General features: G+C 34.2%; 1 protein-coding gene across 3 annotated transcripts; it reads right to left on the bottom strand.

The window, feature by feature from the left end:
- Positions 1-4,541: 4,541 nt before the first annotated feature.
- On the bottom strand, positions 4,542-10,397 carry LOC112527263 (uncharacterized protein DDB_G0284459-like). Of its 3 annotated transcripts, XM_025137788.1 has the most exons (5): positions 10,275-10,397; positions 10,078-10,153; positions 8,551-8,786; positions 7,259-7,928; positions 4,542-6,704 (listed from the first exon to the last, which is right to left on the bottom strand). In XM_025137788.1, the coding sequence occupies exons 3-5, from the start codon at positions 8,782-8,784 to the stop codon at positions 4,936-4,938; spliced, it is 2,673 nt and encodes an 890-aa protein (XP_024993556.1). In that variant the 5' UTR covers positions 8,785-8,786; positions 10,078-10,153; positions 10,275-10,397; the 3' UTR covers positions 4,542-4,935. The 3 variants fall into 3 exon arrangements, with proteins under 3 accessions (XP_024993556.1, XP_024993555.1, XP_024993554.1); XM_025137787.1 differs by having other exon boundaries at positions 10,078-10,397; XM_025137786.1 differs by lacking the exons at positions 10,078-10,153; positions 10,275-10,397 and having other exon boundaries at positions 8,551-9,262.
- Positions 10,398-19,421: the final 9,024 nt, after the last annotated feature.

The raw sequence follows: 19,421 nt of genomic DNA, 5'->3' as shown, positions 1-19,421 counted from the left end.
CTTTGCCAACCAGTCCATACCCACTACTATGTCAAATTCTTTCATTGGCATAGGAAATAACCGGATCGGAAGTTCACAATTTTCAATAACAATAGTACAGTTATTGTACACACTAGTGACAGTTTCCTGACCATTAGCAGTATCAACTACTAACTCATCATCAAGTAACACAGAATTCAAACATGCAGTTTGAGCAAACAATTGTGATACAAACGAAAAGTTTGCACCAGAGTCAAATAACACTTTAGCACGTATTAAATTCAGGAGGAATGTACATGTTACTATATCCGGTGATGCTTCTGCCTCGTTCTTAGTCATTTGGAAGGATCGTCCCCGTGCCCCTCCTTGCCCTCCTCTATTCACAGTAGGTCTTCCCCGTGTACCCGACGCATTACTTCCCATTGTTAACTGTGGAGTTCTTAACAAAGGACAATTCGGTCGAATATGATCCGGAGAATTGCAATTGAAACACCTTTTGTTGGTTGGGCAATTTCTAGACAGATGACCTGCTTCACCACACTTGTAACATTTCCTTGGATCCATCTTATCGTTACCTTGATGAACTTTCGCACTGCTCTTTTGTTCAGATCGGTTATCATATCTCACAGTTTTTGGTCCTCGGAAAGATGAAGGTCCTTCCCATTTTCTTTTCTCCATAACTTTTCCTTCTGATTGCCGATTCTTATTTCGTTCGGTCACCTCAGCCACGTCCACAATAAGTGAGAAGGTATTAGGGTTCATAGCAATAACGAACTCTCTAATTGAGGGTTTCAATCCCCAAATATATCTTTCTATCTTTCTGGATTCATTTGAAACATAATGTTCAGCAAAACGAGAGTATTCAATAACTCTTTCGGTATACTCCCGTACTGTTCCATTTCCTTGTTCTAGCTTCAGGAAATCTTCTTCCATTTGTCTCACAGCCGTTTTAGGACAGAATTGATTTTTAAATCTATCCACAAATTCTACCCATGACAGAGTTTGTAAAACATCCGTTCTGGTAGATGATTCAACTTCCCACCAAAATAAAGCATTTGACTTCAATACCGAAACAGCAAAACGCACTTTATCTGTTTTCGGACACCGAATGGTGTTGAACACAGATTCCATTTCCTTGATCCAACACATTGCTTTCACGGGATCTCTCTCCCCAGAGAAGGTTGGTGGTTTACACGCTAAGAATGTCTTAATATCTCCTTCTTTATTATGAGTAATTGGAGGAGATGGATAAACCTCTACTCTTTCTGTTTCTACTCTAGCAGGTATCCCCATAATAGATATAAGAGTTTCTCGTAATTTCCCCATTTCCTCTGCTAACACATCTCGGGTTATATATTCTGGGTGTGGTACTGTTCCTCCCTGAACATTTCCAGAGTGGGATTCTTCCTATTCAGAATGTATTTCAGCCCGACTCCTTCCCTGAGACTGACTTCTTTCTCTTCCTCGTCCTCTTGGTCTACCTCGACCTCTATTTCCAGCCGTACTAGTTGGAAGATTAACCAAAGATTCTTCTCTTTCTTCAGATTCTGGACGAGCTATTCTTTCAGATCTTCTGGTTTGGTTAGACATCTGTATAATTTAATATTAATATTCACGTATTCACATTCCCAAATATAATAAAGTATTCAAGTTCAGATATGTACCTGTAAATTTATAATTACATTGGCCAGATGTAACTAAAATTTACCTTACACACTGTTCTTTTAACCCATCATATTTATTTCCAATGGTGTTAATTATGTCTGGGACCCTTAACATGCAATAAAACAGTTTAAGTCTAGGTATCATGCTGTTAAAATACCTAAATCCCTTAAACTCAGGCTCTGATACCATTCTGTAACGCCCCAACCCACACATTGMATGTAWHACATATTTCATACCAAAGAAATACATATTCATATACATCTGGGTCCCTTAGTATAAGAATCTATCATGACCAAATACAAGGTCCAAAAATTCAAAATACAATCTTGTACTAATCAACAAAACTATACATCAAAAGCAATTCCTCATCCATAATGCATATAAGAAAAACATTACATCTTTCCCTTTCCCTTACCTTCTACACCTCCTGCAATACATATTTCAAAATCACAAAAAGAGGGTTATACTAAAGAGTCTAGTGAGATACCCTATTCATGTTATTGCAGGGTGAAGGATCACCAAAACTTTTATAAATACAACTATTCATATATATAACAAATATATGAATACACAAGAACGAAATACCAGATCATTTACCCTCTTTTCAAGCTAATCACATAGCTATATAATTTTCATATCTTTGAACCAAACGGTTTCCATATAATGCCACTTTTTAAACCTTTTCTCATCAAATAAGGTTTGAACAAAGTTTGAGGCCAAACCTGACGTTTCCTCCTCAATAACATCCAGACTATGATTTCCATTAAGAACCTTGATCCTAAATCTTTAAATCACAAAGAAATAAAGATTCCAAACCACGGTAGTCTTAAGGGATATAATAGAAAGAGTTATTTTATACAACATATATACCATGCCACCCTTATATCCAAATGTACACCTCTCCTTGATATGCCACCCTTATATCAAATGGACATCTCTCCTTGATATGCCACTCTTATCACTTCATCAAAACATTTACAAAAATAATTCCGAATAGACCGCAGCCATTGGAATTGTTATCAGTCCGAAATCATTTATATCAAAACTTCATTTATGATAAAATACCAATTTCTTTTAAAATCAGAAGACATCATCTCAAATCCGGTCAACAAATCCGGTCAACAACCGATCAACAATCCGGTCAAYAAYCGACCGGTTTAAACACTTGGAATAAAAATCTACTTTGTCCGGATATCAAGTCCGRATAACAATCCTTTCAAGCTTTGATCGRTTTAACACTTARAAAAAGTCATCCTTTGACCGGATATCAAGTCCGGACAACAAATYCTCTCAAGACTTGACCKATTTAAATAAATCGTTCACCATTTGATCGTATTCCTACTTCTYAGTATAAAATGACAAGTATTCTTATCATTTATAAACCGCTCAACACTTAACCGGTATATCAAAATCCGGACAATAAACTGCTCAAGCTTTGTCCGGTTTAAACTAATCCGGACAATAAGCCGCTCAAGGCTTATCCGGTTTAAATACTTATCCGGACACTTTTTGTCCGGATAAACACTTAAACAAAAATACATGGTTTCAATCTAAAGAGTAATAACATGAAATATACAAATAAAACCAGTAGTAATTTTATGCAAAAAGGTTTTAGAAACCACTCACCTTAACAAGCTTTTGAACCAAATTCTTGAAATCAACTTGAAATCACCTCTTTTCTCTATCCAGAGAACACTCTCTTTTAAACCTCTCAATTCTTCTCAAAATAGCAGGGATCATCAAGTGAAGAGGCTAAGCCTCTTTTATACCTTCCAAATAGAGTAAGGCGGCTTAAACCGCCTTCCCTCTTTCCACCTCATGCATACCCAATATGCACACATAAACATGCATACACATACATACATTTATATTTCATGCATGCATTTTAATTATATATATTTATATATATATATATATATATATATTTTCAATAATTACATAATTCCACATACCAACATGTATCAACTTATCATGATATCACGTAATCATTTAATCAAATAATCACGTATTAAATACCTTGGGTAATAACCAGGATCTGGTTATCACAAATTTATTAAATTATAATAGAATTATTAATTTTTATAACAAAATATATCATTTAAAGTTTTCGTCAAAACAATTAAAATGACACCAAATAAAAAGTTTATGTAGCTTCCAATTTTTATTTTTTATCTCTTTTCTACATTCTCTTTTATTATTACTATATAATGAATTACATAAATTAATAAAAATATAAAAATCATATAAAAATAATATTTTGAGAACAGTAAAATAAAAGTTTAAGAAACATAAAATACAATAAATAAAATTTACAAAATGAATAAAATGTAGAAAAGAGACCTATTTGATTTTTAGAAGATGGGACAGAGATCCCTATCTTGTTCTGTCATGTCCAGTGTACCAAATGCACCCTAAAAATACCACATTTGCAGCTACTTATTTTCCTGTTTCGCTCACATTAATTAATTTAGACTAGAGTAAATTACGTTTTTAGTCCTTATGGATTGTTAAAAATTACGGACTTTTTATTCCTATGGTTTATAATTCATTTTTATTTTTGTCCTTAAGTCCAAATTACTACTTTTAGGTATGAACGACTAAAATAGAAATCAATTGCAGATTATAAGAACGTAGAAAACAATAAATTATTTAATTAACATATTATATTATTTAATCAATTTAAAATTATTTTAATTAACATATTATATTATTTAATTTTTTTCTACGATCTTGTTTTTATTAAATAACATATTTTATTGTTAAAAATTTGTCTTAATTTTATTATAAAATGTTGTAATCGACTAACTTTTCAAGATGTCCTTTTTAGTAATTTTACATTTTTCATCTAATTTATGAATTAGTTTCTGTCACGTGTAATTAGTTCATTAACTAGCTAATGAGTTCACCAAACATGGCGAATGACTTCACTTGGTTTGCAACTCGATTTCCTTTTCTTTGAGGCATTTGGTCGAACACTTTGCAAGGTACACTACAAAATGACTTCACTTGATCTGCTATCTTACCATCTCCAATAAGCCATTCTATCTTTTCTTATGAACTAACAGCTTTTTGAGAAGCTTTGGATCATGCCAAATTTCATCATAGTATGTATTCAAATAATATAAAGTCGACATAGGACAACGAAACACAACAAATGCTGCCGAGGGGTTGTTACTGGAATCACGGTCGAGATCTCAACCAGCCATAAATCGGCTTTTCCTAAATTCTTTCACTTCCCTCTATGGTTTCGAGTTCATATAACTACAAATGCTTGTTTCCTTTGCACAGACATCATGTTAACTGGACTGCAAAAGAATTACCTGCAGCACATCTTTGCCTTCGAGGCCGTCTGGTTGTCTTTCCCCATCCCACCACCTCAATGTTGTTAACCTGCTTAGGTGACGATGGCAGAGGTGGAGGTGGTGGTGGTGGTGGTGGTGGTGGCGGTGGAGAGGCGGTCGGAGTTGTCTCCACCGCCTTCACCTTCCGCCTTCCCCGGGCTTTTTTCCCATTCTTCCTCGTCGATCCTAAATTCCAAGAATGCCCTGTAGCTCTCATCAACCCTCCGAAGACCTGGAGATCTTCGGTTATTTCATGTCTTGATAAAGAAGCCATGCCTGGAAGGATATCCCTTTGGAAATCCCTCCGTGGCCTTCCTCTCCTTGCTTGCCCTCTGCGGGGCCTACTCGTTAAAGCAGGCCCCACGTCATCTGGTTCCTGAAATTCTTTAGGAACCAACGGCATAGGCATGTAATCTTCTTCTTTAGTCTCCTCTAGTTGTAAGGCCATCATCTCGTATTCATCCATCTCACGAGCTTTTTTCTTGCAAGAATTTATCACCTCGACAAACCATAAGAGCGGATCATCGTCGTTCTTGGCTCCATGAACTGGAGACCCCAGATGATCTTTCTGACCAGATATCGCAATGATGGCTTCAGCTGCAATCTTTGCAAGCTCTTCGCTTTCAGAATGATCAGGTTTTTGTTCGATTTCCTCCTCAATCTCCGAAACAGCGGGTGCTTCTAAATCTATTTCCATTGTCATCGTCTTCTTCGAGCTTTTGTAAGACTCCGTTACTAACAAATCATCATCCTCCTCAGTCACACACGAGTTCAAGTCAAAATGATTCTTGAAATTCTTGATTTCCGCATCTGTTTCTTCCCTTTTTTCGTTACAACTTTCAATATCAATCTGTTTGTCGATATGCTCAGAAGCCGTACCATCATCCCAAGCCACATTGACGTCAATTCCTCTGTGTTCCATTGATGCAGATGTCGAAACTGCAGATGAAGCATCGTTTTTTGTAATACAAACGTTCCCAAAAATTGGAAACCCTAATAGCTTTCTATTAGTAGCAGCCAGAGAATCATCTTTCTCCTTTGGCACATCAACTGTCTTAGCTCTAAGCCATGGCAACACGGTTTGGTCGTGTTTTCTTGAATCATCATCATCTTCATTCGACAAAGTTTGAACAGTATTCAAGTCCAAACCTTTGGTAGTATCCGTCAAATCTACAAAGTTTGAACCTTTGAAGATCTTTTGAGACCCCCCATTAATCTTATTGCAGTTTCGATAATCAAAACCAACCGAAGGAAAACGAGCAGATCGTTCTTTCGACCCAGATGACGACCCATGGTAAAACCCATTGCAGGAAGGTATATCACTTCCTGAACCCGTATTCATTCCATAACCACCATTTCTATGCCACTTGTCTCCAAAAACCTCCCAGCTCCATGGAGATGATAGGAATGACGGGTGTGTTTGAAACGAGGTCAACTTGCGAGTCGAGCTATCATTTGGTTTTCCCCAAGATGGACCCAAGGGGGCCCACGAATTTCCGATATCTGAGGTATTAACAAACTGGTATTCGCTAGAAGCACCAAAGATCAAAGGGGTTTGATTTAAATGGGAATGATCTTGAATTTGGGAAGAGATTTCTGAATATGTTGCTCGGCGTTGAACTTCTTTACCATGTAAGCGTTGCATTGTATCAGACGGTATCTGCAACTTTCTGGGTTCAAAACATTGAGATGTGTAGTTCATATTGCTTCTACTATTGCCTGTTAACATGAGCATACATAAAACTGAATGTTATCCTTCAATAGACAAGTTGAACATCGAGATCTGAAGTTCAAATTCACAAAAGTGAACACCAATGATCTCATAAATCTTGCTCATTTTGCTTTAAGATTCCATTTTTTTACATCCAATAGTTATTTTCTTCTTTGTTTTAGCGTATCCTATATTCATTCTCTTCGTCTATTTTGCATTATTTAGACCGTGTTTGGCACCATAAGCTAACTTATTTTTTGAGCATATTGAAAAAGCTCCATTTGATGAGTCATAAGCTGGCTAATAAGCTAAATTATAAACTAGCTTTTTCAAAGCTACTTCAAGTAGTGTTTCAAAAACTCCAAGGGCCTTTTTCCACCTTTTTTCCAATTATGCCTCCTATACTTTTCCAATTATTTTCTCAACATGTCCTTTTAAGTCACTTTACATTGTCATCTAGCATATCAGTTGGTTTATACCAAACATTACTAGCTTACCAGCCAATAACTAGCTTACCGGCTAGTTTGCCAAATATAAGAACTTTTAAAAGAGATGGAATCACCTGGTTCGTGCAGACAGGAGGAAAACCTATCTCTTCCATTGCCTTTTCCCTCAAGTGGTAGATGGTTGAATGTTTCTGGTTTTACAGATGCGCCAAAAAAGTCGACAGGTGGAAGAGCAGTTGCATCTTGAATGTAAACCGGTTCATTAAGATCAGCCAGCCCATTAGATCCCATGAAGTGTTGACCATCTTTGTAACTATCTTTCTTCCCACCATCATCAAGAAATCTTTTTACTCCATTTTTAGGCAAAAAGATGTTCTCTTTTGAGGGGTAGCTCGAGATTTCAGATGCCTGGTTATCTACCATCTGTTCACCTTCTTCTGGCTCAATGTACTCATGGGCCGGAAGTTGAAGATCAAATAACTTTTTCCTAACTTTTGAAGGTCTACGTTCCGATAGCTCGCAATCCTTTGAGGCATTCCCTTTTGAACAGCTTAAAGGAGAATTACTTATCTCCGCTCCAAAAATGGATGGTCTAGCGGAAGTAGAGTTCACTAATGGGAAGCTAGAAATCTGCCATTTGTGAGCATCTCGATAAGGTTTTTGAGATGGCATGATGCTCGAGGAAGATGATGTGTCGATAGAAATCTGATATTTATGGAACTCCCTCCTTTTAACTTCTTCCATCATGTCTCTTTGTCTTATATAAAGACGGTGGAGTTCAGAAACCTGGTATGACAACACAAATCAAATGAATTGCGTACCAAACCAAACGAACCCAATAAACCCCACTCGGAAGTAGGGTTACGGGGGAGAGATGTATGCAGACATGACCTCTACACCCCAGGGGCTATTTCCATGAAGACCCTCAACACTATATCATGTAAGATCCCATTCCCCCGTCTATTGTCATTGTGCACTACCAATAAAGTGCTTGCACCTTGTTTTAGTTTTCAGAGGTTATTTGGACCACTTCCTTCGGACACGGTGCTAGAATTGATATCAAAGTAGTGGTTCCTCAAGGGGTAGTGGGGTTACACTCATGCATCTCTTGAGAATGATGGTTCTAGCCAGACCCATTGGGATTGAGAATGTAAACCAGACCAAACCAAAAGAAACGCCCAATATATCCCACCAGGAGGTGGGGTCTGGGAGAGATGAGATGTATGCAGACCTGACCTCTACCTTAAAGATTAATGCGGTTGTTTTCGTGAAGACCCTGGATTGTGAATGGTGAGACCCTTTGAAACGCTACTAATAACCTCCTTCAGTAGTTTCACTTCCACATTTGGAAGCCATTGGGCCGGCAAATTCAATCAAAAACAAGGCAAGAAAGAAGGGATAGAGATACCTGGTTCTTGAAAATGGCTTCGTGTTGAAGCATTTTTTGTTTTAATTCGTCTTTGTCATGACCTAGATATGCGTCTGTGACCATTCTTGGAGTAAAACCATCGTAATAATGGCCGTTTGTCAAGGCATTATCTCCATAAAAGAGATGCCAGCCACTGCTATTGGAATCTTCATTCACATTTCTCATGGAGTAATATCCTGGGAACAAGCTCTTATAATGTACTTCTGTTCCCATTCCTGTTAATTCATCAATCCAAAAACATTTAAAATACAAAACTCCATCGGCAAACATATTTGTTAACAGGGAACGAATTCTTAACATTTAACTTCAACCAACATTAATATAAAGCGATCGATCATGCTATCTATGAGAGTCGATCTACACAAGTATATGCTTAGAACAACCAAATCTTGCATAATTCAAGTCCAAAGAGCATTATATATCATTCAATGAATTACCATGAATGCATCAATGGGCACGTAACTCAGTATCTCCCACCCGGAGGTGGGGTTTGGGTTTGATATGTATGCAGACCTAACCTCTCCTACAAGCAACAGATGGGTGTAAAAAAGAGACACCATCTGTTTCAACAAGTCCGTCTGCTTGATTTGTTGTACCATGTTAACAACACCAACCAACCATAATGGCTAAGATCGACAATGTGGATCTCGACCACCACAAACAGAAGGTGATAAAGAGAGTTCCATAATTGTTTTCAACAAATCCGATTTGTTTGCCATACCATGTCAACAAGATTGGACGACAAAAGACAATAGCTTAATCAAGACAAAAAGGTAATAAACACGTAAACTCAAGAAAGCTGTCTAATTCCATTTATACATAAACATGACCCCAATATGAAACCTATTAGAGTCAAAAACCGCAATTAGTTACTAAATTATTGCCAACAATCCAAACCAAAACTCAATCAAATTACACAATCCCTTGTCAAGAACAATGAAAAACCAATTCCTTCAAATCCGAGATTAAATTTACGGCCAAACTCGAACAATCTATAACTCGACAACACCACAATTTAGCATATCAAGAACCCTAACCATCAGTAAAGGAAGTTCAAAATTTTCCCCCTTTTGTAGCCTATATAAATTCAGAATCTAAATCAAACAAACAACAGATCCCATATAGAACAAGTGTTTTTGGTTAGCGAAAGCAACATCAAATGCTTAATCCAAGTATATAAATTCAATAAAAGTTATCAAGAATCTAATTTAAGAAACGATTAAGAAATCAAGAACCCTAAAATCATGCTCCCACATGACATAAAACCAAAGTCCATTTCTATTTTTTGAAAATTCAACCCAGGTACTTTTCAAAATCGAATAATTACATTGATAAATTTAGTAATTTTGCTATTTAATGTAATCACCAACTATTGGGTCGATACCCAGATCAATTATTTCATCAATTTTTTGAAGTTTATAAGAAAAGATAAAAACGAAACTGATTAAAACGAAACCCCAAAAACCACCATGAATCAGAAACCGAGAAATTGAAGGTAAAATTTACCTTTAGACCCACATCCTTATCTGCCCTGTTCTTGAAGAAATTAAGATTGAGTGATTCATGGAGGTATTCTGTTCATCTACCCATGAACTCAAGAAATCTTGAAATCAGACGAAATTTCAAAAATAGCAAAACATGGAAACAGGTGTTGGTACTGATTACTATTTGATAGTAATAATGGTTAAGAGATAGAGAACCACCATTGAAGAGATCAGTTGTATGGGTATGAGAAATACAATGAAGATTTTCGATCTGCTGGGCCAGTCCCTCTCTCCCCCCTGAAAAGAAAGAAGGGTTTGTTTTACAGAGAGAGAGAGAATGAAAGATTGGGTTTTTAGAGAGAGAAAGTTGGGGTTTTTTTTTTTTGAGGAGAGAGAGATCCCAGATAAGAAATCTTCACACAAACAAACGACCTTCTAAGAACAGTGACATGAATTTTGTCAACATCCGGTCTATTTTTATTCTCTTCTTTTTCTTCACTCCTCTCTCTCTCTCTCTCTCTCTATATATATATATCTCTATATATATAACATATATATACAATATATATGTATGAATTTTCTTTTATTTTTCTTGGGTGAGAAAATAATTTGTGGGATTGTGAGGAAATGGAAAGAAATGGCCATTGGCCATTTGTAGATGCTCTCCGCCATTTTTGCTTTTGGTACTTGATTTTAATGTGATATTGTTTTCATATACCAAAATGGTCCAATCTTTTCTAAGAGCATCCAAGGGAAGGAGCATGTTCTTATGATAATTTTGATTGTAGTTTTTATTCGGTTATATTAAGAATTTAGGTAATTACACAAGGTTTTTGTCTTGTTTTCTTGTATTATCGTTGATTTAATTAACAAGTCGTTATGTTTTTTATGTCATGTTTGATAACTATAAGTTAACTTATTTTTTGAGTTTATTAAAAGGTCTTGTTTTATTTATTATTAGAAGGGTACTCGCACAATGCAGCGAGATACATCTCGAGTTTAATGTTTTGTTTTATTTTGTTGTCTCGGTCAATGTCATAAAAAAACTGGAAAAAAAAATTATCGACATTAATACCAAAATGACTTTAAAATTTCTCCTTTTTTTGTGTATTTCTTTAATTCATTTCTTTTGGTTTAATAATATAATTTTTTATAAAAATAATAATTAAGTATTTTGTTATGACTCAATGATTATCTTAATTATATTTTAAGTTTTTTTGTATTTAAATGAGATATTTATCCTCTATTTGATTATGTTTATCTGCAGTTAGTTACACGAATTCAAACATGAAGCTTTAATAAGTTATACTTACGCAAAATTTATATGTAACTTTGATTTTTAAGTAATATGCATCAATAAACAATACTTCATGCATAAAAATGGTTTTTAAGAATTTTTGTCAAATATTTTATAATATAATATAGATAAACTAGCTTGGGTCATGTTGGATAACCATAAAATAATTTATTTTTTAAGTTTATTTTAAAGTGGTGCTTGGATTACTTTATAATTTCTCTAAAATAGAGACCTAAAAGTCAAAATCTTTAAAAATAATAACATTTAACTTGAACGGATTCTTTAATTTAGAGATTTCAACATTCATTATATTATTAAAATATTCCATAAATTTATTATCTTGATACACTTTTTAAGAAAAAAATATAAAATAATAATAATTCAATCTTATTGGTAGAATTAAAAAAAAAACTAATTTCCCTCTCCACATATCAAATTTTAGAGAATTTTCTAAAATTTCTCTAGGTTTCTCTATTTTAGGTAGTGTTTGGTACGCAGACTGTATGAGACAGGACGGGACGGTACGGAACAGGACAGGATAGGACTAATTGTCTGTCCTAGGTTTGGTACGACTAGGACATGACAGGACAAAACTATTAAAATGATCATATTACCCCTAAATTTTGTTCAATGTTATTTTATATCATATATGATTGTAAAATGACAACCAAATAAAATATTGTATTTTTAACTTTAGTCCCATGTTGTTCCACCTTTTTTGGTGGAACAAAAAATATCAAGATTTGTCCCATTAAAATTAAAAATAGTCTCACCTTGTCTCATGTTTTTTTTGTCCATGGCATGCCAAACATGGGACTATTTTTTTTGTCTCGTCCTGTCTCATGTAGTCTGCATATCAAACGCAGTCTTAGAGAACAATACAGTAAATTTATTGGAGCAAAATAGAGAATAAAATCTTTATTTTATTTATTTTAGAGAGAGTATGCTTCTCCATATTACTATATCTCTAGAGTCAAAGAGTCGGCGGAAAATGGGGGAAAGCTCTCTCCTTTGTGAGGAGACACCCTTCTCCCGAAGTTACATAAGTGAAAAAAACGGCTTAGAAATTGATTTACCCATTCAAAGCAATTTACACAAAGGGCCGATCACAAGAATACCAGCTACAGGAACAACCCCTACATTCAAACCCCCTTTTTTACCATTAGCAAGAAATAATACCATTGTGACTGTTACAGATGCACGGGAAAATCCACACTTTTCCAAACCCATAAAAAACTGAAATGGGAAAAGAGATGATAGAGAATCTGTAACTCAATAGAGTGAGTAGGAAACCTTGTAAAGACGAGCGTTGAGAACAAAGAAATTGTTAGTTATCATTTCTCTCTAGTACCAATACGTTTGATGTTGTTTTCTTGATCTACCCAATTGATCAAGTAAGCTTTTCTGATGGTATGCCTCTAGAAATTTCTTAGATATGCTTTGTCACTTTCTTCCAATTGTGTTGATAATTATTATTAATTACTACTAATTTTTAATTGTTATTAACTAATATTAATAGTAAACTATTAATTAATTTATTTTAATTGTCAATTAATAATTACTAATCATATTGATTATTTGTACATTATTATTATTCAAATAGATGTAGCGAGCTAAAAATCAAATATAACGACTCTAAAGATGTTTTTATAAGTTATATGAAAATTAAAATTCTATATTTCTTATGTATCATAAATAAAAGAACTTTAATAAATAGTTTTAATAATATTTAATTTAAACCACAAGGGTAGTGTCTGATTGGTTTGAGTTTGGCTTCAAAGGTTAAAAGTGCCAGGAGGTCACAGGTTCAAATCCAAGAAGGAACAAAAATCCCCTTGTGACCACGGAGGTTCAAATGTGATGACTCCGGGCTATGTGCAAAATAAGTGGTCACTCTGGGATTAGTCGGCTCGCATAGCGGGTTGGATATCCAAATTAATCAAAAAAAAATATTTAATTTAACTATTATTTGTTTTTAAAAAAATTTATTAACTATTAAGATATGCAATCTTTAAAAACTTTTATTTTTATTCATATTATATAAAATCATTAGTTAATGTATTTTTTTAATTAATATTTTTTTACACAAATCGACATTTATAATTAAACAAGCATGACAAATGGATACCATGGTAATATTATACTGTACCAATTTTATTATATTAGTTATTAATTAATCTTTTAAATATTTAGTTATTTATATATTTGTCATTAATTAACATTTAGTTGGGGTTTGTTTTTTAAGAGGTGTTGAAGTCTTATTTTACCTTTGATTAATAAGAGGTAGTGTAGGAGTCTGAAATCTGAATTAATAAAACTGTTTGTTTTTGTAAACTGACAAACGTCTGAAGTCTGAAATCTTAACCAATAGTTTGTTTTTTGTAAAATTAGGTGCAAACATTTTGTAAACTTCTCTTGATTTTCATAAAATTTTCATTGCTTAAATTCATCTCAACAATTGTTTAACAGATGGAACACAATAAAAACCATTTGGATACCTTTCAGACTTCCGATCTTATTGGGAATGTCGCCAGTTTGTTTGCGGAAAGATCGATATTGTTAATAGAGGATAGATCGCCGATAGAATTTCTTGTTTCACATTAATTTTATAAGCTAACCTATACATACAAAAGTTATATATGTGTGTGTGTGTATATATATACAGAGAGAGAGGGGGGCATGCATTCTACATGGGTAATGAAAGGACGGTGGCATCCCTGATGGAAAAAGAAGCAATAACCAAAAAGAATCAAAGAAAATGGGAAATAAGAGGAATTAAGATACTAGTTTACCTCTTATTTATTGAGACCCTATTAAGTGATAAGAGGCTCTGAAAAAAATAAAATAAAAAACAAACAGTCTGAATTACAAAACGTCTGAACAAATCAGACATAAGTGGTAATTAATAGCTAAAAATGAAAAAAACAACTAAGGCCTTAATCTAAATCTCTAATAAACTAAGCAACCCTAATGTGAGTTTTAATTGTTTTTCTTACCTAGTTACACTTATTAGGTCGAAATTATGTGATATATTTGGATTCAAACTAATATGTTGAGGCATTACGATAAGTGACGATATATTAGGTCGGTTGATATTCTCCACCGCCCAACACTTTATCTGATAAGACTTAGTCATCGCCCAAAAATTATACCTTTAAGCTCTCATCTTTCAGGCCTTGGGCGAATTGGTAGCTCTTCGCCCAAGCCTTTGGCCGGGTTAAGTACTCAGCGCCCAAGCCTTTGGCCGAATTGAGTACTCATCACCCAAGCCTTGGCCGGATTGAGTATTCACCGCCCAAGCTTCGGTCGGATCATCGCCCAAGCCTTGTCCGATGAAGGAGTTCATCGTCCAATACTTTGCCTAATGAGAAGGTTCATCGCCCAAGCTTTGGTCAATAAAGTTGTTATCGTTTAAAACTTTATAATTTGGTAGGATAACCACAATAAGTGGCAGGGCAACCGCGATAGGTGGCGGGATAACTGCGATAAGTAACGGGGCATGCGCGATAGTTCTAATATTAAGATCATGACTGAATCTATTAACATTTTATTTATGGCAGGTTTAAACACGAGTGAATCACTCACTAGACCTTTCGGTCTAACTCTCAATTATTTTCAAAATAATTTTTGCAGGTCAGCTCAGGTTGAAAGATAAAGGCAAAGGAAAGATGTAATTTTCTTCTTTCCGAACCAAAGACAAAAAACCCTAAACCTCTTTTATGGAGGAAAAAACACCCATGAGATATGATTTGTATTCGAACCAGATTCTTGGCTTGTTTTGTAAATAAAATAATGGCATGGGTGAAAACTGTCATTTGTGTATTATTGGGGGGCATGTTTTTGAGTTGGCCCAGAAGTTGGGGGTGACGGCTACGAAGATGGATTTGGACCAACTTAAAACTCCATTAAATCAATTAGATTTGTTTCTGTTTTTAATTCAATTGGTTTGGTTTGACGGAACACATTGTATTTATAGGCTTTAAATATTGTATCACAATCTATTTAATCTTTTAAGATATAAACATATTTATAAGTTTCAAGGTGGACTGAATATGAAACTGCAAATCTTCACAAGGTGTTCATAAAAGTGTTTAAAAAATGTACGCATAAACCACAAGGATGGTGTCTGATTGATTTGAATTTGACTTCAAAGGTAAAAAGTACTTGTAGGTCTCAGGTTCAAATCCAAGGAGTAATAAAAATCCCTTTTGTAGCCACGGAGGTTCAAATGCGGTGACTCCGGACTATCTGCAAAACAGGTGGTCGCCCTGGGATTAGTCGGCTCGCATAGCGAGTTGGATATCCAGGTTAATCAAAAAAAATGTACACATAATATTTTACAAGGCAGACTAGTGAAAATGGGTGTTATTAGATATAAAATGTTCGTCGGAGTAGGATTCACTGGAGCAAGGTTCGCCGAAACGGAATCATGAATTTAGAGAAGAGAGAGGATTGAGGAAAGATGAGAAAGTGTTCTAAAATTTACCATTTATATCCCTAACTTAAATTATTTAGTCAAAATGATCATTTTTTTTTAATAATTGTTGATTAAATATGATATGTGATTTTTATTGAATCTCATTAATTTTATAAAATATTATGTTCTCCCTCAATGACCCTATATATATATATATATGGTATATTTCAAATACAATCATGTCTATTTGTACAACTAATACAACCCAATTAATTGAGATATTAATAGAAATGAGGGAGTTGGTTTATTATGATTTGAATATTTATGGAATATGAATATGGTTCATTAATTATGATCAATATTTTATATTAAGAAACAATCAAAACTTTTATGAAATCATGTATTCATCAAATTAAATGGACGGTTGAGATCGAATTGTATTGATTGTACAAATGCAAAGGGTTGTATAATAACCCACCTCATTCTTTCTCTCTCTTTCTCTCTCTCTCTCTCTCTCTGTCTATATATATATATATATATATATATATATATATATATGGGGGAAATATTTAGAGAGAACTTCAATGAAAAAACTAAAGAGAACTTCACATGGATTCAAATATAACTATTTTTTTAATCATATTTGTTGGACAATTTCAATCTAACGTTTGGATGTGTTTTAATCAAATGATAACCACAAAAATATGGAGGACCGTGAGGACGAATCTTAATCGTATTTAATATTTCATCCAATGGTTGTGATTCATTAGTCCTTTTAAATGCAAAAGGGCAATCAAGCAATTTACAAATATCAACAACAAAATTGTGTCGAATACAACGGAGGTTTGTTTTACCAGATGTGATGCTGGTACATAATATGAAACATCAGGAAACATACTTTTTTAATGTTTCACTGTATGAAATATAACATTGGGTTCAATTGGGTATGAAAATCCTGTCGGATGATATAGGCTTGATGTAGAGTAGTTAGACATATCTTCTGAATGATCATGTTCTTGAAGTTCCACCAGTTAGTTGTCTTCGACCACAACTGTTGTGATGATTACAGTTTGTTAAAAAAGCTACATTGCATAATAATATATCCTTATTAGTGATCTAGTTAGAATGCAAAAATAATATTACTATTTCATGGCATGAAACACTACAATCCCATCAAAAGAAATACATGTTACAGGTTGTTTCACAACAATGTCTAGTTTGAGACTGAAAATAGAGACATTATTAGAAGAGGCATTTCATCAAACACTTTATAGACATGTCTTAAACATTGTCAACTATAGGATATTTCACACCATTGATTTAATTTGATTGAAGGATGAGTTTGGTTCTCATGGTTTTTAATATTTTGTGGTTCTCACATGATTTAGACGTGGGATTGTGTGGGAATAACAATTATTTTAAGAATGATGAGAACATTTCAGAGCCTTTGGATGAGTTTGCTTATTAATCTAACTTTATTTTCCTTCAACTACCTTCAGTGCCTTTAACTACATTTACATGCCTTCAACTATCTTCATCTACCTTTATCTTCAATTTTAGTCACTTTCACAAACTTTTACATATTTCAATCAGTTTCATATGTATGAAGGTATATGGTGGTTTTGTTCTCACCTTCTCATTGTAACATTTATTCTCACCACCCCAACCTTATATATATATATATATATATATATATATATATATATATATATTTATATTTATATTTATATTTATATTTATATGTGTGTGTGTGTGTGTGTGTGTGGAGGTTCAAATTCAAACGAGAACACTTTCATTTTAGGGAAACGTGAGAATACCCCCATCAAATGCGATGATACACATGAGAGAATCAGGTGATGTGCATACAAATTGGCCCACAACCTAGGTCGTGCCAAAGGTTGTTCGTTTCTCTGATTTAGTATTCTCGTTTTCATAAAATGACCGTATTCTCGTTTCAACATTTTCATATATGTATAACCATATATGAAATCACAAAATAAAAATGTTGTTAAAGATTCGTACAACGCACTTAAAAGTCGTTGATATATTTCAAAATACATATGAAGGGCTTGTTTGTTTTTTTGGAGAAAAACCACTATACCTCTAAAGTCTAAATCGGTCAGACGTTTTTGTTTTCAGGCCGTTTGTATTTTTTTTTAAATAAGAGTTGAAAAGCTCTTATTTACTCTGAACAAAAAAGTGATAAACCTAATCATTTAAATCCTCTTATTTTCCCAGCGACCCATTTCCCTCACAGCAGATCACCATCACCTTCTTTGGCAAGGAGCTTCTCCATCTCCAGCAACGAACTCCATGTATCTCTAGACTCCAAGAATCGCCCCGGATTTCACAAAAATCCTTGCGGTGCTCTCCACCCTCGATCGTGATGACGTCACCGTTAGTAGCACACACACCTCTGGTTCACTTTTAGGGGGGTTTCCTAACTTGGAATACTATTTATGGAAGAAATAGATCCCAACTACACTCGTCTCACCTCCTTCTTCTTCTTCGAGCACCACCACCTTTGGCCTCCTCCCGTTCTCCGATTTGTGACCACTTGTTGACAAATCTACAAACCCAAATCTTATCCTTGTGTATGCGGGCAACAGGGAAGAAAGAAATCGATTCATTTCTGTTGAGGTATCCAAAAACCCAGTCAAAAATAAAATCGTTGCCACCGGGTTTCAATCAATCATTGAGTTTGGATTGAGCATTCATCAAGTCTTGACAGAGAAAAAGAGATTAGGGTTCCGATAGCTGAGGTGCATTAGCATTAGTAGCGGATTCGAACAAATGACAGGACTGTGAAAGATTTTGGTGTGATTATTTAGGATTTTCATTTTCAAAGTTGAAGAAATGGAGATGAATATCCGATTTTAAAGTTGAAGAAAGGTTGTTCTAGGATTTTGATTGTGAAGTTGAAGTTGATCTAGGGAGGTTTTCGTTTTGTTGGAAAGGGATCACAATAATAGAAGAACATGAGTAATTTCAGACTTCATATGTAAAACAAACAGTCTAACTGATTCAGATTTCAGACTTCAACACATTCTCTTATAAATCAGAAGTAAAATCAGACATCAGACTTCAGGACCTCTTAAAAAACAAACTTCACCGAAGTTTTTTCACAAAAATTGTTGGATTTTTTGTTGTAAAAACTATAACTTTTATGTCAAATGAGGTGTTATATAAACAATAATAATTAAGGTTTTTTGTGTAAGGATTTAGTTTTAAATACTAATTTATAGGTGATACATATGCACCAACAAAATATATTTCATAAATAAATTATGTATACGAAAATATTGTAATGAATAACAAATCAATTTGATGTATCTACTGGCAAACGTTTATCACGATATACATCGTTATCGACACTTAACATGTCAACATAGTGAAACATGTAACTCATCTATTCTTATTTCATATTTTTGGCCCTACATTAAATGAAAATTTAAATCTGTGCGCAATACAAAAGATATATTTAGGGGTTGTTTGTTTACCTCTTAACAGCCCCATTAAAAGGCAGCATCTGAATCGTTAAGAGGTAAATTTTGTTTGATAGAAAAAAGTTTTGCCTCTTAATGGTTTAAAAACCCTCTGAATAATTTTGTATCATAAGTCTCCCTTAACCATTCAGCGCCCTAATTTCATT

This window comes from Cynara cardunculus (assembly GCF_001531365.2).
Source record: "Cynara cardunculus var. scolymus isolate 2C chromosome LG 15, CcrdV1, whole genome shotgun sequence".
NCBI classification, from domain to species: domain Eukaryota; kingdom Viridiplantae; phylum Streptophyta; class Magnoliopsida; order Asterales; family Asteraceae; genus Cynara; species Cynara cardunculus.
The sequence above is the reverse complement of the archived record's forward strand: the minus strand, read 5'-3'. Positions and strand labels throughout refer to the sequence as shown.